This window comes from Prinia subflava, chromosome 34 (assembly GCF_021018805.1).
Source record: "Prinia subflava isolate CZ2003 ecotype Zambia chromosome 34, Cam_Psub_1.2, whole genome shotgun sequence".
NCBI classification, from domain to species: Eukaryota; Metazoa; Chordata; class Aves; order Passeriformes; family Cisticolidae; genus Prinia; species Prinia subflava.
In genome coordinates, this window is record NC_086280.1 from 191,948 (window position 1) to 215,307 (window position 23,360).

The following is a 23,360-nucleotide window of genomic DNA, read 5'->3' on the forward strand; positions in this document are numbered from 1 at the left end:
ATGGATCCGTCCCGCGGGGTTTTAGGGATCAGTTCTGTGGGATGGATCCATCCCGGTGGGCTTTAGGGATCAGTTCTGTGGGATGGATCCATCCCGGTGGGCTTTAGGGATCAGTTCTGTGGGATGGATTCATCCCGCGGGGTTTTAGGGATTCATCCCGGGGGGTTTTAGGGATCCATCCCGGGGGGTTTTAGGGATCCATCCCGCGGGGTTTTAGGGATTCATCCCGCAGGGTTTTAGGGATCCATCCCGGGGGGTTTCAGGGATCCATCCCGCGGGGTTTTGGGATCCCTGGGATCAGCTCCGTCCCGCCCGGGCCGTGTCGGTGCCGGAGGAAATCCCCGCTGCTCTCTCAGGCCGGTTGGGGTTTGTGTCCCTGTAGCCCAGCCCGGAGAGGCTGCGGGCCCGGGGCGCTGCTCCCGCCCGGCTCCTCCCTCTGCTCCTTCCCGAGGCCGCCCCTCGGGCCGTGCCCTGGCTCTGGCGGTGAGAGGAGCCCAGCAGGGCGGGTTCATCCCGCCGGGGTGGCCCCGTCACGGCCTCTCCATCCCCGCCCTGCTCCGTGGCGTTCGTGTCTGCTCCCACCTCGGCCCTGCCCGCCGAGATTTTACCGAAATTCAAGGGGACAATAAAAAAAGGGACGTGGAATGCGGAGTTCTGCAGGATTTCACCCGGGCGTCCTTGGCTCCTCACGTACTCAGCCAGATGGTTTCTTGCCCTCCCTTTCCAAACACCTGCATTCCAGGAGGGGCCCGTGCCTGAGAAGCCCTTTGGGATACGCGGAGCCATAGAAATGTAAATTAAATTATTTACCTACTCCCAGTTAAACGCTCTGCCCTTCTGGCCAAGGAGGATGGCATGGGATGGGGAGGGCTCCAGAGCCCGCTCAGCCCTGTGTGCAAATCGCAGGGGACTTTGGGGAGAACCTACAGAGGAAAAAGATTCTCTGAGAAAACCAGAATAGGGAAAAAAAATCCCAGTTTTGGTGCTTTGCGGGGCTGCCGGGCCGGGGATTCCTCACCCAGCGCTGCCCAGAGTTCGATTAATATTCTGATTCCTCCCCTTTTTTTTTAACACAAGGAAGGACCCGGAATCAATCACGGGGCAGGAGGGAGCAGCACTTTAAAGGGCAAGGCAGACACGGAGTCCCTGGAGTCGCCAGAGCCAGAAAGACATTTCAGGGTTTAAATGTTGCTGCGGGTTTAGCTGGGGGCAGCTGCGGGGGGGAACGGCTCGAAACGCCCCCAGGGCTCCTTCTGGGAGCCGGCAGGAAAAAAGGCTGCAGGAAAGGCTGGAGAAAAGGCTGGAGAAAAGGCTGGAGGAAAGGCTGAGGGAAAGGCTGAGGAAAAGGCTGGAGGAAAGGCTGGAGAAAAGGCTGGAGAAAAGGCTGGAGAAAAGGCTGGAGGAAAGGCTGAGGAAAAGGCTGGGGGAAAGGCTGGAGAAAAGGCTGGAGAAAAGGCTGGAGAAAAGGCTGGAGGAAAGGCTGAGGAAAAGGCTGGGGGAAAGGCTGGAGAAAAGGCTGGAGAAAAGGCTGGGGAAAAGGCTCGGGCTGCTCGGGGTTTGTATCCCGTGTGGAGGGGGAGCAGGAGCAGGAGCAGGAGCAGGATCCGGCCCCGCTGCGGCAGAGCTGCCGGCAGCAGAGCGGGGTCACCTCTCCCAGCTTTTCCTCTCCTCCAGCTTTTCCCTGGGCTGTGGAACGCGGCCCCGCAGTGCAGCCCGAGCTCTCCAAGCGCGGTTCCCGGTCTGGTTTTCCTTCCTGAGCTGATCCTTCCGAAGCTTCCCCCCTTCTCCTCCATCCCCCGTCAGGACCGGGAGCTGCCCCCGGGGCCTTCCAGCGGCGCTCGGTGACCCCGGTGCCACCGTGGGAAACAGCCCCGAGACCCCAGGGCGGCTCCGGGCACCCTCGGGGACCCTCCGGCTCCCAAACCTTTGCCTCGTGTCTCCCGAGGGTGCTGGAACGGGGCAAACTGTCCGTGTGTTGTTGGATTCTCCTTGGATTCTCCCGAACCCAGGCGTCTGCGGCTCCCCCCTCGTCCCTACCCCTCCTTGCCATGGAGATGGGCCTGGGATAATTGCCGTGGTCCCCCCGGCCCGTGCAGCCGTGAATCACCCGGAATCGCTCGGAATCGCGGCACTTTAGGCACATTAGCAAATTAATCCCTGCAGCCGGGGAGGGAATTATCCCGGCATGGCTCAGCTGGGAGATGGGGACGTGGAGCCCGGCCCCGAGCCAGCGGCGGGGTCACGGCACTCACCCTGGGACAGCCACCCTGTCCTCGGGCTGGGGGACACCCTGAGCCCCCCTGAGACACCCCCAGACACCCTGAGACACCCCGAGACACCCTGAGCCCCTCTGAACCCCCCTGAGACACCCCGAGACACCCTGAGCCCCTCTGAGCCCCCCTGAGACACCCCGAGACACCCTGAGCGCCCCTGCGCTGTGCCCAGCGAGCAGGGAACGGGCTGGGAACGACTGGAAATGGGCTGGGAACGACTGGAACTGGGCTGGGAACGACTGGGAATGGGCTGGGAACGACTGGGAATGGGCAGGGAATGTCGCTGCAGCCTGGCAATCCGTGGAGTCCTGGGATGCGTGTGGGAGCAGGGAGGATGGGCTGGGATGGGCCAGGAGGTCCAAACCCCCCCCGGGCCGTGGCCTCGCTCTTCTCCCGGGCCCGAGGATGCCCTGCCCTGCCCGGGAGAGGCGGCAGAGCCGATGGGGAGGCAGCGCTGGGCTCCGCACGTGGAACCCAAACCCGAAGGTGGCAGCTTTGAAAGGCGCTGACTTTGAGCTCCCATCACGCTTCATTTCCCTCCCGCACCGCAGTGCAGCCTCCTGCTGCTCCCTCTGTGTCCCCGTGGGCACGGCGGCCCCAGCGCTGTGCCCGGGGTGGCTCCAGCCCTGTGCCCAGGGTGGCCCCGGTGGCCAGGGTGGCTCCAGCCCCGTGCCCAGGGTGGCCCCGATGACCACAGTGGCTCCAGCCCTATGCCCAGGGTGGCCCCGATGACCAGGGTGGCTCCAGCCCCGTGCCCAGGGTGGCCCCGGTGGCCACGGTGGCTCCAGCCCTGTGGCCGGGGTGGCCCCGGTGGCCCGGGTGGCTCCAGCCCTGTGGCCGGGGTGGCCCCGGTGGCCGGAGCGGCTCCCGTGCGAGTCACGGTCGGTCGGAGCAGCGGCTCAGCCTCCCGGCGTGCTGACAGCTCGTTAATTCCGCTCGTTAATTCCGCCGTGATGAGCGCGGGGAGGCAGCGCTGGCTGTCGCAGCCCTCCCGGCTGTCCCAGCCCTCCCGGCTGTCCCCGGGCTGCCCCACAGGGCTCGGTGCCGGTCCGGGCAGCACCGGCGCGGTTCGGATGCAGCTGGAGCCGCCCGGAGCTGCAGGATCTCCGTCCTGGGCACTGCCTGACCCCCCTCTGCCCCAAACACGGCTTCTCCGAAAACCAGGAACCCCCCGAGCAGCCCGGCCCCCGTTCCTCGTGTGGTGCTCGTGGAGCTGCTGCAGAAATCCCCCCCTGCCTGCCCGGGGTTGGGCTCCAGCCCCGCTGCTGCGGGGAGCTTTGTCTGCTGTTAAATCGGATTTTTTTAAATGGGCTCGTTTGTCCTGGGGCTGTCCCGGCCCGCTGGGGGCCCCCGGAGCTCCCAGAGCTGCGGCACCCCCGGGTCTGCCCAGCCCTCCCCGAGCTCGGCGCTGGGGAGGGACAAATGCCAAATTTGGGGCTGCAGGAGGCAGCTCCAGCCCGGGGAAACCCCGAGGGCCGGCTGGCAGCGCTCACCCTGCTGCTGTCCCTCGCCCCAAAGACTTTACAGCCAACATCTTCTTTTTAATTCCGACACCCGCAAAATAGCAGCTGAAATAACCCTGCTGTATGTCAGCTGCTGATGGAAGGAGATTAAATATTAAAGCCAGTGCTGTGGCTTTAACTCATTCCATTTTTTTCCCTATTCTTCCCCCCTCCTCTCCCCCCTCTGCTTCCCCTCTCTGTGTAAAATGACATGATTTAGAACCCAAGTGCCAGACTCAGCCTCTGGCTTTCGGCGTTTGGAAATGTGTGCAGAAAGATATATTGTGTCTGTGAGCATTTCTGCGCAGGGAAGGAGAGAGCTCCCGAGCTGTGAGCCCACATAAAGATGTTAAATAGAGCTGTAACGCGCGCCCGGCGCACGGAAAGTGCTGGGGAAAAAAAAAAAATTAGGGGAAAAAAAAATCCGGCAATGAAGGAAAATGAAAGATTAAAATAAACCTGGCGTTGGCGAGGCCAGGCTGGGGCTGGTGGGAGAGACACGACCCTGCTCTGCACCTCCTCCCGCCCTGACCTAAAAATCGCGTTTCTTTAGCACAAAACGGAGGCGGGAGAATTGGGAATTTCTCATTTTTCATTTTTTTCCCCCCCTCCATCTCAGGTGTTCGGGTTTCCGACGCCGCCCGCCTGCTGAATATTCATCCCAACCGCTCCTGCTTCCCTCAGCTCACCCCACCCCGGCAGGGTCCCACCACGGGCTCCATAAAACCCCGGGATTGGGGGCCAGACCCACGGGGGATGAGGGTGTCCCTCCACCGATCCTGCCCGCTCAGATCCTGCCCTTTGTTCCGGAATGTTCCGGGCCGGCTCTGCCAGGGCTCCCTGCACAAAAAGGGTTTGTGGAGAGGCTGGGGCAGAGCTGCGGGGAGCAAAACCAGCCCAGGTTTCACCTGGACCGTGGAGAAATTTTATTTCGGGTTTATTTAAGGTTTAGTTACGGAGCGGAGCTGGGAGAGAGAGCTCAGGCTCTTCCTGGAGCTCCACAGGCAGAAACCTCCTGGCTTTTCTCCCACCAGCTCCGATTTCTCTAAACCTGAGCCCAAATTACAAGCGGCTGCCAGAACGCCCCGTGAGCAGCGAAGGACTCTGAGTGTGACCCCCTCGTCCTTGGGCCCAGGGGAAGAGGGGCTGGGGCTGCACGGGGACACCGTGTCCTGGTGTCCCCTCACCACCCAGGGACTGTCCCCCGCCACCCAGGGACTGTCCCCCACCACCGAGGGACTGTCCTCTGCCACCCAGGGACTGTCCCCCACCACTGAGGGACTGTCCCCTCACCACTGAGGGGCTGTCCCCCACCACCCAGGGACTGTCCCCTCACCACCGAGGGACTGTCCCCCGCCACCCAGGGACTGTCCCCCGCCTCTGCTCAGCTCAGAAAATGCAGATTTATTTGCCAAAGCAGCAGAGCTGTAAATAAACCCGTGGAAAGGCCCGGCGTGGGTGTCACGCTCGAGCAGCCCCGCAGGAACAGGTGGCTCTGGGTGGGTTTGGGATGCTCAGGAGAGGGAGGGAGGGAAGGGGCAGGGGCAGGGCTGCACTGCTGCTCCGCTGCTGCTCTGCTGCTGCAGCGTTTTTCTAGAAGCAGCCGGTGCTGCTGGATGCATAAAAATGCTGCGGAGGAGCCGTGCCCCGGCCGGTTTGTCGCAGTCTATTAGGAGAGACGCAATCCATCCTGAGCTTTATGGGGCTGTGCTTTAACCCCGTCCCTGCCTCGCTCCCCTCTGCTCAGCCCTCCCTGCCTGCCTTTGTCTGCCTTTCCCGGCCCCACAGCCAGCCCCAAAGCCCCAGTGGGGTTTTTACCCTCCCCGAGGGCTCCGTGGGGCCGGGCCTGATCCTGCAGCTCTCCCCGCAGGTGGAATTTCACCGAGGGAGAGAATTTCCCCCTCCCTCGCTCCACAAAACCTCCGGAGCTGAACCTGCGGGCAGGGCCGGCTCTGCCTCACCCCACGCAGCCAAAATTGCCCCAGTTTTACCTAATTTCCCCTTCCTCAGCCAGCAGTGAAGTGGGAATTTCGGAATTCAGGATTCCCATGCGTTTCTGTCAGCTGCAGCCGCCTCGCTCCATCACCTAACCCCAGATTATTAAAAATCCTTGCCCCCCACGGTTCAGAACCCAGGGAAGGTTTTTCCCTTTCCCCCGGGCTCCCGCGGCCCCGTCCTGTCCCCCTGCCCACGGAGCCTCTGCAGCCGCCGCTCCCCCCTCGCCCGCCGCAGGACGGGCCCGTAAAACACAGGACGCATTTATTCCCCATTTTCTAAATGGTTTCGTTTCAGAGGTTCACAAACGAGGACCACCTGGCGGTTCATAAACACAAGCACGAGATGACATTGAAATTCGGCCCCGCTCGCACCGACTCCGTCATCATCGCAGGTATGTGCCCGGCCAGCGCCCGGCAAGATTGATGCCAGGGACCAGATGCACTGCAAAACCCATAAAACCTCCTGTGATCTGCATTTAATCAGGGGGAAAGGAAAGCCAGAGGCTTCCAAGTTCTTTCTTTTTTTATGGTAGTATCAGGTTTTGTGGGGTTTGGGGGGGTTTTTTTAATTTTTTTTTTTTAATATTTTTTTTTAAGCTCTCGCCCTTTTTTATTAAAGGCTGGAGGATTTATGGCCAGAAGGGCTTTCACGTCTCTGCCTGTGCTTTGAGGACGATGAACCAAACCTGACAGAGCAGCTTCCCCTCTCAGCCCAGGTGTCAATTTTCCCGAGCTTTTAGGAAGCTGCAGTTAATAAATTAAAGCCCCATCGAGCTGCAGAGCCCCAGCCAGGAGCTCCCACAGCACCTGGGCCGTGCAGCCTCCGTGAAACGGGGAGAAAACCCCAACCCAGAGATCTTTGTGTCCCTTCTGCCAGGTGAAGGGCTGAGCCAGAGGAGGGACGCGCTCCCCGAAGGGTTTGTAGGGGAAAACAAAGCCGGGTGTCCTCCTCCCGCCCTCCTCCCGCCCCTCTGCAGCCCAGCCCCGGGCCGAGGCAGGGAGGGGGGATTCAGCCGCTCCTGGAGGGTTTGGAGTGAGCTGTGCCGTGGGCTGGGGGCTGCTCCCGGGGCTGGGCTCTCCCAGAGGAGGATTCACCCCCGGTGGGATCGTTCTGTGGGGCAGGAGCTGGCAGGGGCTCGGGTTCTGTGGGGCAGGAGCTGGCACAGGCTGAGGTTCTGTGGGGCAGGAGCTGGCACAGGGTTCTGTGGGGCAGGAGCTGGCACAGGGTTCTGTGGGGCAGGAGCTGGCACAGGGTCCTGGGTCACCTCTGCGGGCAGGAGCCCCACGGGAGGGAGGGCACTGCTGGCTCTGGCCAGGGCCCCCCGATCCCCCCACAGCTCCCAGAGCCGGAATTGCTCTCCCTGCCATGGGTGAGGGGTGGAACACCTCAGGAGCAGCAAGGTCACCCCTGCCACTCGGGGCTGCTCTGGGGTAGAACGCAAAAAAACCCCAAACAAACCAAATTTATGTGTGACCAGTCCAGGACCAGCTAAACCCCCTGAAATCCAATTTACCCCAGGCCAGTTCAGGACTAGCCAAACCCTAAACAAACCAGATTTATTTGTGACTAGTTCAGGACCATCTAAACCCCCTCAAACCCAGTTTACCCCAGGCCAGTTCAGGACTAGCCAAACCCTAAACAAACCAGATTTATTTGTGACTAGTTCAGGACCATCTAAACCCCCTCAAACCCAGTTTACCCCTGGCCAGGTCAGGACCAGCCAAACCCTAAACAAACCAGATTTATTTGTGACTAGTTCAGGACCAGCTAAACCCCCTCAAACCCAGTTTACCCCTGGCCAGGTCAGGAGCAGCCAAACGCTAAACAAACCCAGTTTACCCCCGGCCAGGTCGGGATCCGCTGACCCCCGTGTGTGACACGGCCGGGCCGTGGGCTGTGAATCCCTGCCGGCTCCGAGCACTGAGCCCCCCGAGCCCCGGGCCCGGAATCGCCTGGAATTCCATCCCTGCCGGGCTTTTCCCAGCCACCATTTTGTCCCCGGGGTTTGTGGCCGCCTCCCGAGGCAGGAGGGGACGCGGCTGAGCCGGGAGGGTCGCGGGGAGCCCTTGGGGCGCTGTGCGGAGCCGGGGCCGGGGCTGGGCAAGGGCAGGAGGTGCCCGGCTTTGTTTGCGGAGATCTCTGTGGCTAGGGAGGGCAATGCTGAGCGCTGAACGATCCCTAAAGAGCCCTGAGAGCTGTTAAAGCCCTGGAAAAACAACCTCCTGCGGAGAGATTTGGTTGATGGAGTTCCTGGGTTTTATGGACTGGGATCTGGGGGGAAGCAGAGGGCGCCCAGAGGGGGGAATTTGCAAACCCGGCAGAGGGAGGGTGTGGAGTCGGGCTGAATCATCCCGGGGATGCTCTTTGTGCTGGAAAATCCCGGTGTTTTCCCACGGGATGGATCCTTTGGTGTGATTCCCGACGGAACCGGAGGCTGGCTGGAGCAGGGAGGTTTCCTGGTGCTTTTGTGGGCTGGGTGATGGCCAGACAAGGACGAGTTAATGTGGTGGAGAACGGCCCCGCAGGCAGGGCTGGACGGAAGAAGGGGACGGGAGCGTTCCCAGGGAATGGCCCTGGGACTGGGAATGGCCCTGGGACTGGGAACGGGACTGGGATTGGGAACGGGGCTGGGACTGGGTACGGGGCTGGGATCTGGGGCTGGGAGCGTTCCCAGGGAATGGCCCCAGGACCCAGGGCTGGCACAGGGAGGGCAGAGGCTCTGCCCAGCCCTGGGGCTGCTCCCTTCAGCTGCTCTCCCCTCTCATCCCTCGCTGTGTTTGTGATTTCAGACTCCCCATTTTCCCTCCTTGTCCAGCTGAGGACGGGGCAGAACCCCAGGCTGGGAATTCCACAGCCGGGAATTCACAGAAATCCGCTTGCCCCAGTGATTATTTCTTTAAACACCAGAGAAACAAAGCCAGCAATAAATGATTGTCCCATTCCAAAGTGTCACTTGCTGTGCCCAGGGTGGCACACGCATTCCCCAGGCTCCCCCTGAAGGACTGGGCTGGGTGAAATGCCGATTTTTGGCCTCTCCCTGACCAATTCCCGGTGTTCCAACCCGAACCAGATCAGACTCCGACCCCGACTCGGTTCCTGAAGAACTGTGAGGAGGTGGGACTCTTCAACGAGCTGGCCAGCTCCTTCGAGCACGAGTTCAAGAAAGCTGCTGAGGATGATGAGAAAAAGGCAAGAGGCTGTGGCTGCACTGGGAGGACTGGGAGGGACTGGGCTCGCTCCTGTGAAGGGCACAGACAGGATTTGCTGGCTGTGGGGTCTCATTTTTGTAACTCGGGCTGCTTTTGCCACTGATCCGAGGCCTGCAGAGAGCAGATTTAATGGTTTATTATTCCTTTGGCTTTTCACTTCGGAAAAAAAGGGGGGAAAATAGAGAAGGGGAGAACCCAAAATCCCTGGGAAGGAGCTGCAGAACCCGCGGGGAGCCTCCCTGGATCCGCGGGGATCGGAGAGGGGCAGGCTCGGGGGAAAGGAGCAGCTCCTGCTAACAAAGAGCTCCGTGCTCCGCCAGCGCCATCGATCCAGGCTGCCCCCGCAGCCCGGCGAGCGCCAGGGGCTGAAGGACAACGGGATCTCATCAGAAAGCAGCTAATTAAGGACATTTGCAGCCCCCCGCCCCCTCCCCCGCCTCGGCGGGCGCGGAGCAGCAGCAGATGCGTGCCGGGCGCTCAGCCTGGCACATACATTTACTAAATTGATGTATGTCCGTACATACGCTCGCAGTCAGCGGCGCTGCTCGGAAATAAACTGCGGGAGCCGAGCCGCGTAAATCTTCCCGAGATGGGGAACGGAGGAATTCAGAATTAAAACCGAAACCTGGCTTCCCAGCCGCTCCCCCCCTCGCCAATAACAGGCTCTTTAAACCGAAATTGATCTCTCTCATTGGTATGCGGCTGCTGCAAAGGCTCCTGCCCTTTGTTCTGGGAGCGGGGAAGGGCTGCGGGAAGGAGGATTTGGATTTTCGCGTTTTTTCGCATTATTTTCGCATTATTTTTGCATTATTTTGGCGCACGGAGCCGCCGAGCAGCCCCGGGGAGCCCACCCGGCCCTGGGCTCTCCCAGCCCCGCAGCCCCGGGCTGTGCTCCGGGGATTGGCTTTGGGATGGCTCAGCCTAAACACTCCTCAAAAATGATTCCTAAACATTCCTGGCGCGTGGAGCCCGGGGCTTTTAGGGGAAGGATTCTCCCCCCAGAGCCCCTGTCCGGGCGAGGGCCGCCGGTCACGGCCCGGCAGCGAGACCCGTGCTCGTCCCCCCCTTGCCGGGGTGGTCTCGCACCAGCGCCGTTAATTAAAAACACGGGAGCAGCGGGAGCGTCCCCGGGGGCGCTTTAAGCGCTTTGAAACTTCCCTGCATGTTAATCCCGGCTCCTTTGTGACTCCCGCAGCCGCGGCTGGGCTCTAAAGGGGCAGGTAAATGGATCTGGCTGCACCTCCCGCGGCTGGGACCGCCCGGGGGAACCGGCGAGGGCAGAGCTGGGGCTGCAGCCCCCCAAAAAAACACCCCAAACTGAGGGGCTGGGGCTGTGTCCCCCCTAAAACACACCAAACTGGGGCTGTATCCGCCCTAAAACACCCCAAACTGAGGGGCTGGGGCTGTGTCCCCCCTAAAACACACCAAACTGGGGCTGTATCCGCCCTAAAACACCCCAAACTGAGGGGCTGGGGCTGTGTCCCCCCCAAAAAACCACCCCAAACTGATGGGCTGGGGCTGTGTCCCCCCAAAAAACCACCCCAAACTGAGGCTGCATCTGCCCTAAAACACCCCAAACTGAGGGGCTGGGGCTGCAGCCCCCCAAAACCACCCCAAACTGAAGGGCTGGGGCTGTGTCCCCCCAAAACCACTCCAAACTGAAGGGCTGGGGCTGTGTCCCCCCAAAAAACCACCCCAAACTGAGGCTGCATCCCCCCAAAAAAACACCCCAAACTGGGGCTGCAGCCCCCCAAAACCACCCCAAACTGAGGGGCTGGAGCCTCACCCTGCTCTAAACCATCCACATTTACCTTTTTAGTGCTGGGATGGAGCAGGGATGGAGCAGGGATGGAGCAGGGAAGGAGAAGGGATGGAGCAGGGAAGGAGCAGGGGTGGAGCAGGGATGGAGCAGGGATGGAGCAGGGATGGAGCAGGGAGGGAGCAGGGAAGGAGCAGGGATGGAGCAGGGATGGAGCAGGGAAGGAGCAGGGGTGGAGCAGGGAAGGAGCAGGGAAGGAGCAGGGATGGAGCAGGGATGGAGCAGGGATGGAGCAGGGATGGAGCAGGGAAGGAGCAGGGGTGGAGCAGGGAAGGAGCAGGGGTGGAGCAGGGATGCAGAACAGGCAGGACCAGCTGCTGTCAGGGCTGATTTAGGGGCAGTTTCCCCTGCCTGCACAGGGGCAGGGACCAGGTGGTTTGCAGGGTCTGGAGCATCATCCTTGCTCTGCTGCTCCCTCCCTGCCCTCTCCGGGCTCTTCCTCCCTCCACGTGTGGGACAGGGACCCCTCAATTCCGTTGTCCCCTGCCCTTCCCCGTGCCCTGCACGTTGTTCACTGGTTCCACTGGGGCACGTGGCACTGCAGGATCCCAGGGTGGTGGCAAGTGGCCAAGTCCAGGCATATGGTTGGGTTTTATTTTAATGGGGCGCTCATAGATATTTAATAACTTGCATGGCTCTTTGTTTGCTTTTGATAATCGGGTAATAAAATAATTCAGGCTGATTTATACAATGTTTTACAGCTCTTCTGTGAATGAAAGTGCCTCCTGTAACTCGCAGGCATTTGGCTTGGGTACCTGTTCTCCTTAGCAGGGCCCTTTTTATACCAAGAAATCATAATAACAACCCGTGGAGAAGTCATGTGTGTTACTGAGAACCCACAAACTGCTGCCATCTGGGGCTGCCTGTTGTTCCTGGGCCTCCATCTCCGCTTGGCCAGGGCTGCAGCAGCCTCGGGCTTCCAGATGCTGCTTCAGTACAAATAAATAATAATAATTTGGCAAGAGCTGGGAGCCGGAGTCTCTTCCTCGGGGAGCAGCCTCGCAGACAATGGGAGCTGATTGTCCTGGCGGGGCTGACTGTCCCCTCTGTCCTGCAGGGCTCCGGGGCCCTGGACATGTCCCTGCCCTCCACCCCGGACATCAAGATCAAGGAGGAGGAGCCGGTGGAGGTGGACTCGTCCCCGCCGGACAGCCCCGCGTCCCGGCCGCGCTCGCCCCAGCACAAGGACAAGGTGGAGCTGTCCCCAAGGGCCGGGGGTGTCCCTTTGCCATGTGTGGGACTGAGCTGGGGGCCAAGGCCTGAGCTGGGCTCTTGGGACCTGAGCTGGGCTCTTTTGGGGTCTGAGCTGGGCTCTTTTGGGGCCTGAGCTGGGCTCTTTTGGGGTCTGAGCTGGGCTTTTTGAGGCCTGAGTTGAGCCTCTGCAGGGACAGACAGAGGGGCTGGAAATTCACCCCTTCCTAAAACACCCTGAGCTGAGGGGCTGGAGCTTCCCCTCGCTGTGAAACTCCCTGAATGGAGGGGCTGGAGCTTGACCCCTCCTGGCCGTATGTGCCCCCCTCAGTCTCTGCCATGGGGGCTCCTGAATGTTTCACACCCACAGGAGGGAGCGTGGTAGTGGTGGGGATGATCTGGTGGTGGGGATGATCTGGTGGTCACGGTGGGGATGATCTGGTGGTAATGGTGGGGATGATCTGGTGGTCACGGTGGGGTGATCTGGTGGTGGCAGTGGGGATGATCTGGTGGTCACGGTGGGGTGATCTGGTGGTCACGGTGGGGTGATCTGGTGGTGGCAGTGGGGATGATCTGGTGGTCACAGTGAAGATGATCTGGTGGTCACGGTGGTGATGATCTGGTGGTAATGGTGGGGATGATCTGGTGGTCACGGTGGGGTGATCTGGTGGTCACAGTGGGGTGATCTGGTGGTGGCAGTGGGGATGATCTGGTGGTCACGGTGAAGATGATCTGGTGGTCACGGTGGTGATGATCTGGCGGTCACGGTGGAGGTGATCTGACGGTCACAGTGGGGTGATCTGATGGTCACAGTCCCGGTGTGTCGTTGTGCCCTGCAGGAGCTCCCCTCCAGGCCACTGCTGCTCTCCACACCCACGCCCACCATCGTGCGGCCGGGCTCGCTGCCGCTGCCGCTGGGCTACGACGCCCTGCACGCCACGCTGCCCTCGCCCACCTCCGTCATCACCCAGGCACCCCCGTCCAACCGGCAGCTGGGGTGAGTGCGGGCACGGGGCAGGGCTGAGCCCTGCGGGGACTCCCTGAGCGCCGGGAGCGCCGGGGCTCCACCGGGGCTGCTCCCACCGGGGCTGCTCCCACCGGGGCTGCTCCCACCGGGGCTCCACCGGGGCTCCACCGGGGCTGCTCCCACCGGAGCTCCACCGGGGCTCCACTGGAGCTCCACCAGAGCTCCCACCGGGGGCTCCACTGGGGCTGCTCCCACCGGAGCTCCATCGGGGCTCCACCGGGGCTGCTCAGGCCCCGTCTGCGGGCAGCAGCGCAGCCAGCAGGAACTGATTGAGCTGGAGGCAGGAAACGAGGCAGAACTCGGTGAAACGAGGCAAAGCTCACCGTGGGGAGAGATGAGAGCGCTCCCTGAGCTCGGCACGGCGCCTGGCAGAGCCTGGCATGGCGGGGAACTGTCTGGAGCTGGAATAGCTGGGATTGTCTGGGGCTGGAATGGCTCTGGGATTGTCTGGGGCTGGAATGGCTCTGGAATTGTCAGGGGCTGGAATAGCTGGGATTGTCTGGGGCTGGAATAGCTGGGATTGTCTGGGGCTGGAATGGCTCTGGGATTGTCTGGAGCTGGAATGGCTCTGGGATTGTCTGGGGCTGGAATAGCTGGGATTGTCAGGGGCTGGAATGGCTCCGGGATTGTCTGGGGCTGGAATAGCTGGGATTGTCTGGAGCTGGAATAGCTGGGATTGTCTGGGGCTGGAATAGCTGGGATTGTCTGGGGCTGGAATGGCTCTGGGATTGTCTCAGGCAGTGTTTGCTGTCCCTGCAGTGTCACCAGAGCTCTGCCCTGCCTCGGGGGCTGTTTGGCCTGGCACGGCTCAGGGGCTCTCTGTGTGTGCAGGTCTCCCACGGGCTCGCTGCCGCTCGTGGTGCAGCTCGCCAACGGCCAGGCCATGCCCGTGCTCCCCGGGCCCCCCGTGCAGATGCCGTCGGTCATTTCGGTGAGAGAACCTTCCAGAACTGCTGCTGCCTGCACCAGGAGGAGGAGGAGGGAGAGGAGGGGCGGCCCTGGCAGGGCAGCGGGGCCTGTGGATCACAGCAGAGGGGAATGAGTTTGGAGAAATGCAAACCCGAGCCCGGACAGATGGCGGGGCCGGGGCTGAGCCGCAGGAGCAGCCGAGCGTGCAGGGAGCGGCACCTGCAGCCCAGGCTGGCTCCTGCACAGCCCCACGGAGCCCTGTGTGGGGCAGGGGTGCTGTGGAACATCCTCACCCCTTCCCTCCCAATTTGTGGGAGGTTGAAACCCCGAGGGGGGTTGAAAACATTTCCAAATTCTCCAAATTCTGGTTTTCCCTCGCTTTTTTTGAGGGAGAAAGCTCCAGATGGGACAGAGTGGCAGCTCTGCCACAGAAACAGAGGGGAAGGGAAGGGAAGGGAAGGGAAGGGAAGGGAAGGGAAGGGAAGGGAAGGGAAGGGAAGGGAAGGGAAGGGAAGGGAAGGGAAGGGAAGGGAAGGGAAGGGAAGGGAAGGGAAGGGAAGGGAAGGGAAGGGAAGGGAAGGGAAGGGAAGGGAAGGGAAGGGAAGGGAAGGGAAGGGAAGGGAAGGGAAGGGAAGGGAAGGGAAGGGAAGGGAAGGGAAGGGAAGGGAAGGGAAGGGAAGGGAAGGGCGTGACAGCCCTGCTCTGCCAGGGAGCTCCTGCAGAGCTGCTCCATGTCCCAACCTTGCTGTCCCTGCTCCCCTGGCAGCTGGCCCGGCCCATGGCCATGGTGCCCAACATCCCTGGCATCCCTGGGCCCCCCATCAACAGCAGCGGGTCCATCTCGCCCTCAGGACTGCCCGTGCACTCCGAAGCCAAGATGGTGAGTGGCAGGGAGGGGCTGGACACTGCTGTCCCCTGGGCTGGACACTGCTGTCCCTGGGCTGGACACTGCTGTCCCTTGGGACAGCCCATCTGGGGACAGCTTTGGCTGGACTCGAGTCAGCCGTGGTGCCCATGGCCAGCGAGGTGGCTGCGGGGTGGCAGGGGCTGCTGAGGGCCCTGAGGGCTCCTCTGACGTCCCTTTTGCTCCCCTGGCAGAGGCTGAAGGCCAGCCTGGCAGCATCATCCTCGCTGAACGGCGGCGGGCTGGCGCCGGGCTCGGCCAGCACCATGGTGAGCGCGCGGCCGGAGCAGAGCCAGAGCCTGGGGCAGCACCCGGACGCGCCCTCCCCTGCCCAGCCACAGGTCTGTGCTGCTGCTGCTCCCGGGGCTGGACTGGAGCTACTGGGGCTCCCTGGGGCTGGGCTGGGGCTGCTGGGGCTCCCTGGGGCTGGGCTGGGGCTGCTGGGGCTCCCTGGGGCTGGGCTTGAGCTACTGGGGCTGCTGGGGCTGGGCTGGAGCTGGGCTGGGGCTGGGCTGGGGCTACTGGGGCTGCTGGGGCTGGGCTGAAGCTGGGCTGGGGCTGGGCTGGGGCTGGGCTGGAGCTACTGGGGCTCCCGGGGCTCAGCAAGGAGGAGCAAACCTCGCAGCGTCCTTCCCCCCTGCAGGAGAGGTTCAAGCCTGGCTTTTCCAGGCGCTCTCAGCCCACCAGGCAGGGGCTGCAGCCCCTCTCATCTGCCCGAGGAGCTGTGCAGCTGGGGAGGGACATTCCTGTCCCTGTCCCTGCTCGGTGACGGGGCACTCAGCTGGGCTGGCTCCTGCCAGGCAGCCACAGCCTGCCCTCAGCGTGGCCACCTGCTCCCGGCCTGGAGCAGCCTGCAGCACGTTCATCTCCATCTGCTGCTGACAGCCAGGCTGTGCTGGGGCTGCACTGGGGCTGGGGCTGTGCTGGGGCTGCGCTGGGGCTGTGCTGGGACTGGGGCTGCGCTGGGGCTATGCTGGGGCTGCGCTGGGGCTGCACTGGGACTGGGGCTGCGCTGGGGCTGCACTGGGACTGGGGCTGCACTGGGGCTGCGCTGGGGCTGCACTGGGACTGGGGCTGCACTGGGACTGGGGCTGCACTGGGGCTGCGCTGGGGCTGCACTGGGACTGGGGCTGCACTGGGACTGCACTGGGACTGGGGCTGCACTGGGACTGCACTGGGACTGGGGCTGCACTGGGACTGGGGCTGTGCTGGGGCTGCGCTGGGGCTGCGCTGGGGCTGCACTGGGACTGGGGCTGCACTGGGACTGCACTGGGACTGGGACTGCACTGGGACTGGGACTGCACTGGGACTGGGGCTGTGCTGGGGCTGCGCTGGGGCTGGGGCTGCCCCTCACAGCCTGTGGGGCTGGGGCTGCCCCACTGCCAGCCCCCGCTGCTTTCCCTTTGTTCTCCCCAATAAAACCGGGACACGCGCGGCCCTGCAGAGCCTTCTGTGCCCCGTTGCCTCCAAGAGCTCATTTGGCTGAAGGTTTTGAGGGGAAAATCAATTTTTAAAGCAAATCACCCGCTCAAAAACAGCGACGGTGCCTCGCGGTGGCAGCGGGTACCGAGCTCTGCTCTGCTCAGCGGTGCCACCGCCGTGTCCTGCTGTCCCCAGAGCTGTGCTGAGCCTGTCCCCTGTCCCCTGTGCCCTGCCAGGTGTCCCCTGCCCAGCCCACGCCCAGCACGGGCGGGCGCCGCCGGCGCGCGGCCGACGAGGACCCGGACGAGCGGCGGCAGCGGTTCCTGGAGCGGAACCGCGCGGCCGCCTCGCGCTGCCGCCAGAAGCGCAAGCTCTGGGTGTCCTCCCTGGAGAAGAAGGCCGAGGAACTCACCAGCCAGAACATCCAGCTGAGCGTGAGTAGTGAGTATGTGACAGCCCCGGCACGGCCCCGGGGCAGGCGCTGCCCCCGCCCGGCCGCCCCCGGCGCCTCGCACGGTTCTGTTCCCCCCTGCTGCCCCGGGAGCTGCCGGGCTCCTTCTGCTCCTTCTCCAGGGTGGGATTTGCTCTCCCCGAGCCCTTCCCCTGCCGCCGGGCCTGGCTGGGGCACAGGGAGGCTCTGCAGCTGCAGCTGTGCCTGCGCTGGTTTTTGTGCCGTGCCCTGGCTCTGCTGCTGTGCCAAGAGCACACCTGGAAATGCGGATTTCACATTTCACTCCCAGTTCTGCCGTGAGAGCTGCCAGCGCTGGGCAGGGGCGAGGCAGAGGCTGAGCTCCAGGCAGGTGACTCAGTCCCTGGGACGTGCTGAGCCCAGACCGGGTGGTTTTGTTCCCTTCCAAGGCAATTACAGAAATTCTTTCCTTGGGCAATTTTGGGATGCTGCTGTCTGGGCTTCAGCTGCTTCCCCACACATTTCAGAGGGATAATCTGACCAGATTTTGGGAAGCAAAGCTGGCTCATGGAGCTTACAGTGCAGAGAAGAGCTGGAATGTCCCCACGGGCTGGCCTGGTGGCACTGCCTGTATCCCAGCAGAGCCAGCAGCCCTCCAGTGTCCCTGGGCTGGTGGCACTGGCCGTGTCCCAGCAGAACCAGCAGCCCTCCAGTGTCCCTGGGCTGGTGGCACTGGCCGTGTCCCAGCAGAGCCAGCAGCCCTCCAGTGTCCCTGGGCTGGTGGCACTGGCCAGAGGCTCAGGAGGAGCTCGGTGACCACGGGCAGGGGCAGGGAAGTGCTGCTGCCCCTTGGCCACACTCCCCAGACCTAGGAGGTTCCAGGGGCACCCCAGAGGACACAGGGCTGGTGTGTGCAGAGCATTGGACGTGGGGCTGCTGGGGGTGACAGCCAGGTGTGTCTGTCCCCTCAGAACGAGGTGACGCTGCTGAGGAATGAGGTGGCTCAGCTGAAGCAGCTGCTGCTGGCCCACAAGGACTGTCCTGTCACGGCCCTGCAGAAGAAGACTCAGGGCTACCTGGGTGAGTGATGGGCCTGGGCTGGGTCTGGCTGCGAGGGAAGGGAGGGAATTGTCCCTGTCACCTCCCTGTCACCTCCTGGTCACCTCCCGGTCACTGCAGGGCAGGGCTGTCACAGCACAGGGACAGAGCAGGGAGTGCCTGGGCTGGGGGGGACCCTCGAGGCCCCTCACAGGACACCCCAAACCCCCCAGACCCCCGAGGGTGTTCCTGCCCACCTCAGGTCCCCCAGGCTGTCCCTCTGAGCTCTGGGGTGGCACCTGGCAGTGCCCAGGGCAGGGGCTGTGTCCCTCTGCCCCCGGGGGGGGTGTTTGATGTGGATCCCCCTCCCTGCCCCCAGCAGCCAGCCAAGCCCTTGAGAATCCATTTGAAGTCCAAAATTTGCTGCTGCACAGCAAAGGCAGAGTCAGGAAAGGCCAGACTCCCTCAATGACATCATGGAGCTCCATTGCTCATTCTCTGCAGTTCCCATCGAGCTGGCTTGGAAGGGAAAAAAAAAAAGGCTCTTTTTTATCTCCTTTTCTTCCCTTCATTTTTTTTTTTAATGCTGCCTATTTCATTATAACCAACCCGGGAGCTAAACACGATCTGGGTCCTCCTGCCCTCCCTGCAACAGCAATTCCAGGCTGCTGCAAGGCTTTGGGAGGACGCTGGAGTCCTCTAGTGTTCCTTAGAAAAACGGGAGGAGAGGCAGGGATGGATGAGGAAACTGCAAAAACTGAGGGAGAAAAAGAGAAAAAAACCCCTAAAAAATTAAAATTCAGTGTCCTTGGGGCCCATGTGTGGATTCTGCCCTGCCCGGGGAGGCACAGGGATGTGCTGGGGGGGGTGGCACTGCCACTGCCACCCCTGAGCCTGGCTGAGAGCTCCTGGCTGTCCCCACGTCCTGGCTGTCCCTGCAGAGGGGTGGGGGCTCCCTGCTTTTCCCTGCTCATCCTGAATTCCTCTCCCCACTCCCCACAGCAGCAGGAATTCATCACTGAGCACTAAAAATGAGACTCCCCCCTCCCCCTGCCCCTTTTATGGCCGAGATTTGTGGCCAGGCAGGTCCTGAACAAAGGCCCAGGGTCCCTGACGGGATTGCAGCTGCCTCTGGACACTGGGGACCTTCATTTGCAGCTCCTTGTAAATCTCCTGGGCTTTGGGATGCCAGGGGAGGGTTTTGCTCTGCTCGACCTTCTCCCAGCCCAGGCCAAGGTTTTCCCAGGGAAAGGCAGAAGGAAAACGGAGCCCGAGTCCATTTTCCAGAGCCCAGCCAGGTGTTAAAACCCAAAGCTGATTTTTCCCCCAGTGTTGGGGTTTTTTGTGGAAGGAATATCCCAGCTCTGCCTTTGTTTTGCCCTTCCAAAGAGAGGTGACCCCACCCCGCGTGGGATTTCCTCCTGCACCCTCACGGGGCACTGGGGGCTCCCAGATCATCCCTGGGTGAGGGGCTCTGCCTTTGTCTGCCCCCGTCCCCTCCTGGGGGGGGACAAAAATCCCCAAAAAAACGGAGCCAGCAAAGCCTCGTGATGGGCTGTGACTGATTCTGGTACCTCGGGGAGTGATAAAGAGCAAAGCAGCAGATTTAGGTACAAAACACCCCCAAAGCCCAGCCCTTGGCCCTGCTGAGGGGATCCTGCTCCCCGGGCAGGTGGGGAAGGGGCTGCTCGGGTAACCTGAGGGGAAATTAATTCCTTTTAACGAGCAAGGAACGGTGTGGGAATGAACAACGGGGATGAAGGCTGAGCCAGTGCTGCCCTCCTCGGGAAGCTGTGCTGCTTCCTGGCGGGAATTCGGGAGGATTCCTCTGCCTGGAGCTGGGGAGGATTCCGGGCTGCTTCTCCAAGGGCAGGGCCAGCAAGCCCCAGGGTCAGGGTTAGGGTTGGGATTAGGGGTTAGGGTGGGGGTTTAGGGTGAGGGTTTAGGGTGAGGGTTTAGGGTGAGGGTTTAGGGTGGGGGTTTAGGGTGAGGGTTTAGGGTGAGGGTTTAGGGTGAGGGTTTAGGGTGAGGGTTTAGGGTGGGGGTTTAGGGTGGGGGTTTAGGGTGAGGGTTTAGGGTGAGGGTTTAGGGTGAGGGTTTAGGGTGGGGGTTTAGGGTGGGGGTTTAGGGTGAGGGTTTAGGGTGAGGGTTTAGGGTGGGGGTTTAGGGTGAGGGTTTAGGGTGAGGGTTTAGGGTGGGGGTTTAGGGTGGGGGTTTAGGGTGAGGGTTTAGGGTGAGGGTTTAGGGTGAGGGTTTAGGGTGGGGGTTTAGGGTGGGGGTTTAGGGTGAGGGTTTAGGGTGAGGGTTTAGGGTGGGGGTTTAGGGTGAGGGTTTAGGGTGAGGGTTTAGGGTGGGGGTTTAGGGTGAGGGTTTAGGGTGAGGGTTCTCTCCCAGCTCCTGGTTCTGTCCCAGCCCTGCCAACAGGGAGGGGCTCCCCTATTCCATGGGGTTGGCTTCCCGCTGCTGCAGGCAGGGAAGGCGAGTGACAGTCCAGCCGGTTCCTGACGGGCCCTGAGCCCCCTGTGGGCCAGCAGAGCTCCCACCCCAAACCAGCAGAGCTCCCACCCCAAACCAGCAGAGCTCCCACCTCAAACCAGGAGTGTTCCCACCCCAAACCAGCACCATTCCCAATCCAGCTGTGTTCCCAACCCACCCCAGCCCCTGCCCGCCCCCTGCCCGCCCCCCCTAACTCGCTGCTCTCTCCCGTTGCCGGTTCCGGAGCAGAGAGCCCCAAGGAGAGCTCGGAGGCCTCGGGCTCGCCGGCGCCCGTCATCCAGCACAGCTCGGGCCCGGGCGCGCACAACGGGCCCCGCCCGGAGCCCGCGGCCGGGCAAAGGACAGAGCTGGCCGTGCCCGCGGCCGCGCCCGTCATCATGGCCCCACAGCCGCAGTCTGCCGGCAGATGATGGCCCCGGGCCACGGACTGACCACGGCCCCGCCGGGGGCCCGCCGGGGTTTTTCCTTTCTTCTTTGGGGTTTTATTCTTTTCGTTTTGTTTTGAGTTAAGGGCAGCTCTGGCGCTTTCCCGCCGCGCAGCCCCCGGAGCTGCGGGGCCCCGGCGGACCCCGGGGGTCCCTGTGGTTAACACTAAACTCCGTGCGTGGGGCAGGGGGCTGTGACACTCCCTGTTGTCCCCGTGCTGCCCCCAGGCTCGTCCCCGCTCCCTGAATCGTTGCACCTTCACCAGGAGCCCCCCGGAGCTCCAAGCTCGCAGGGACCGAGGTCTCCTCCCTCCCCAGCCCCAGCCATGGGTTTTGGGCACCGTGTGGAGCGGGGCTGCTCTGGATTTGTGCCCCGGGGCTGGGACAGGGGCGTGGGGCCGGGCCGGGTGCCGGGGAAGGTACGGCCTGGCCAGGGCTGCCCTCGGGAATGGGCACAGGGAAGGGCCCGGCCGGCAGTGACAGCCGGAGTCCCCAACGCCGCCACCAGCCCCGGCTCCGCCTGAGCAAACCCCCCCGACCTCTGCAATGGTGGCCTTAAATCGCGGGATCGTGTCGTGTTCCCGGGGCCGGGAGCGGGGTTTGGTGACCGAGCCCCGTCACTTCCCACCGGAGCAGACGAAGGATCCACCCCCGGCTGCCTGGGCCGGGGCAAGGCCCGTCCTCCGCGGTGAGGAGCTCCTGAAGTCGGGTCCCTTCCCTGCCGGGTGTCCCTGTGGCCATCGGGGATTCCCAAGGCGCCGCAGTCGGAGCTGGCAGCTGGGAAATGGGAAGGGTTTGTGGGCTCTGGAAGGAATCTCGTCCCGGTCCCTGGAACTGCCCCAGCCCTTGGAATTCCTGCCCCTCACAGGTCCCTCCTCAGCCAAGCCCCCCCTCAGGTCGCACTTTGCCACTTTGGAGCCAGGTTGGTTTGTCCAGGTGATTTGGTTCGGTCTCTCCACACTTGGAAGGTTCCCAGGGACAGCAAAACCCAAAGCAGAGGCTGAGCAGGAGGCCAGGAGGGTCCTGAGGCTCGGGGCTTTTCCAGCGATGGGATCTGGCTTCTCCCCCTCCCTGTTGTGCAGCTCTTCCTCAACTGGGATTGGGATTGGGGTGGGGATTAGGGTGGGTTTGTGTTGCTGCTCCTGCACTCCCCTTTTCCTCTTGCTCATCCCAACTCCTCTCCGTGCCCGGGGTCACATCCAGCCTCGGGAATCTCCTTGGATCCCACACATCCCCAGACCCCCGTTCCTCCCCTAAAGCTGCTCCTGGAGCCCAGGCCGGGCGCTCCCAGCTGCTTCCAGCAGTCCCTGTCCGGCCCGGGGTGTGCTCCTGCTGCCAGGGGGGGCACAGGGAGGGCCCAGAGCCCTTTTGGGGGATCCTCGGGGGGTCTGCAGGAGGTGCAGGATCCCCGCCCCTGTCCAGGGCCTGTCCCGTGGGGTGCTGTGAGCCCTCGGCTGTCCAGAAGTGTCGGTGGGAGGAGAAGGGGAAGGAGGAGCTGAGCTCCGGGCTGGTCCCGCGCTGGTTCCCGTTTACTGCGGGGCCTGTGGGGAGAACCGGGAAAGAGCCAAGGGTGGAAAATCCAGGGTAGTGTTTGGAGCGAAGGCAGCGGCTTCCCCAGCCCCTCATTTTACCCTCGGGGCACCAGAAGTGGATTTGGTGTGATTGAGTTTTGCTGCCTCACTGCTCCTCTCGGGAGTCCTCGTGGCCCCCGTGGGTGGGGTTCAGAAGCAGCTCCCCATCCCCACATCCCCAGCGCCAGTGCCTTGAAAGTTCTGCAAGTCCCGGGAAGGACGGGAAGGGACAAGCAGGGAACGAGCTGAATCCAGATTCGGCTGTACCCGGCTCTGTTGTTGCTTCACTCACAGGGCTGGAGCTTCCCGTGCCCGTTCCAGGCGTGTTTTACCCCAAAAGCAGCCACTCCTCGCTTTGTGATCAGTTTTGAGGCAAAACCGCCTGGTTTCTGCTCCGTGGCGATTCCTCTTTCCCGAGGCTCCCGGGGGTGGCAGCCCCTGGCCCCGCTCGGCAGCGCCGGGCACCTGCACTTTGCCAGCCCCGCGTCCCCGGGGGTCCCGGGGGTCCCGGGCCCTCTTCCTTTCCCCTCCTGCCCCTCCTGTCCCCTCCTGTCCCCTCCTGTCCCCTCCTGCCCTCGGGGGAGGTCCGGGGCTCCTCGCGGGAGCTCTGCAGGGTTGGAAGGGCTCCGGTGGGGCCGGGCTGGGGGCGCGGGGTGGGCCGGTGGGGTTTGGGGTCGGTGGGCTTTACCAGAACTGTGACACTGAACGGGAACAGAGGGCTGCACGCCGGGATCCCCGCGATGGGGGAGCTCCTGCTCCTTCCCTCCTCTTCCTCCCTCCTCAGCCTCCAAATCCCTCAGGGTTGCGAGGAGCTGGGGCCTGTTTCCCCCCAGACTGGTCTTTTGTCCGGAATTCTTGGCTCAGGTGGGAATTGTGTCCTTTTGGGACTCGTGGACCCGTTCCCGCTCCGTTGGCCCAGTCCCGCGCTCAGGGGGCCCCAAAACGAGCCCGGGAGGAGCCGAAGGGACGCGGGAGGAGGGTCCTGGGCGTGCCCCCCCCCCCCCAGCTGCTTTGTGCCACGAGCTTTGACGATCAATAATGGAAGAAGCCAAAAAAGGACCCCGTTCCCTGTGTAGTATCTTACCAGTCCATATCGACGCGTATACGCACCCATGTATCGTAGATCGGCCGCCGCGGGTCCCACCCGAACCCCGCAGCCCCCGAGGG

At 62.7% G+C, this 23,360-nt stretch overlaps 1 protein-coding gene across 2 annotated transcripts in view; it reads left to right on the forward strand.

Moving 5' to 3' along the window:
- LOC134563175 (cyclic AMP-dependent transcription factor ATF-7-like) overlaps nt 1–20,607 on the forward strand; it is a 45,905-nt gene extending 25,298 nt beyond the window's left edge. Inside the window, exons 3-12 of one of the 2 annotated variants that reach the window (XR_010083332.1) lie at nt 6,068–6,164; nt 8,844–8,962; nt 11,859–11,993; nt 12,832–12,989; nt 13,851–13,950; nt 14,695–14,808; nt 15,027–15,173; nt 16,491–16,695; nt 17,635–17,743; nt 20,426–20,565. Coding sequence is in view for 1 of the 2 variants with exons in the window: in XM_063421010.1 (XP_063277080.1) it covers nt 6,068–6,164; nt 8,844–8,962; nt 11,859–11,993; nt 12,832–12,989; nt 13,851–13,950; nt 14,695–14,808; nt 15,027–15,173; nt 16,491–16,688; nt 17,635–17,743; nt 20,426–20,607 (1,359 nt within the window). In the remaining variant the exon portion in view is untranslated. Of the gene's footprint in view, nt 1–6,067; nt 6,165–8,843; nt 8,963–11,858; nt 11,994–12,831; nt 12,990–13,850; nt 13,951–14,694; nt 14,809–15,026; nt 15,174–16,490; nt 16,696–17,634; nt 17,744–20,425 lie in introns of both variants that reach the window. The other variant, XM_063421010.1, reaches the window with a different exon arrangement.
- The last annotated feature ends 2,753 nt before the right edge of the window (nt 20,608–23,360 follow it).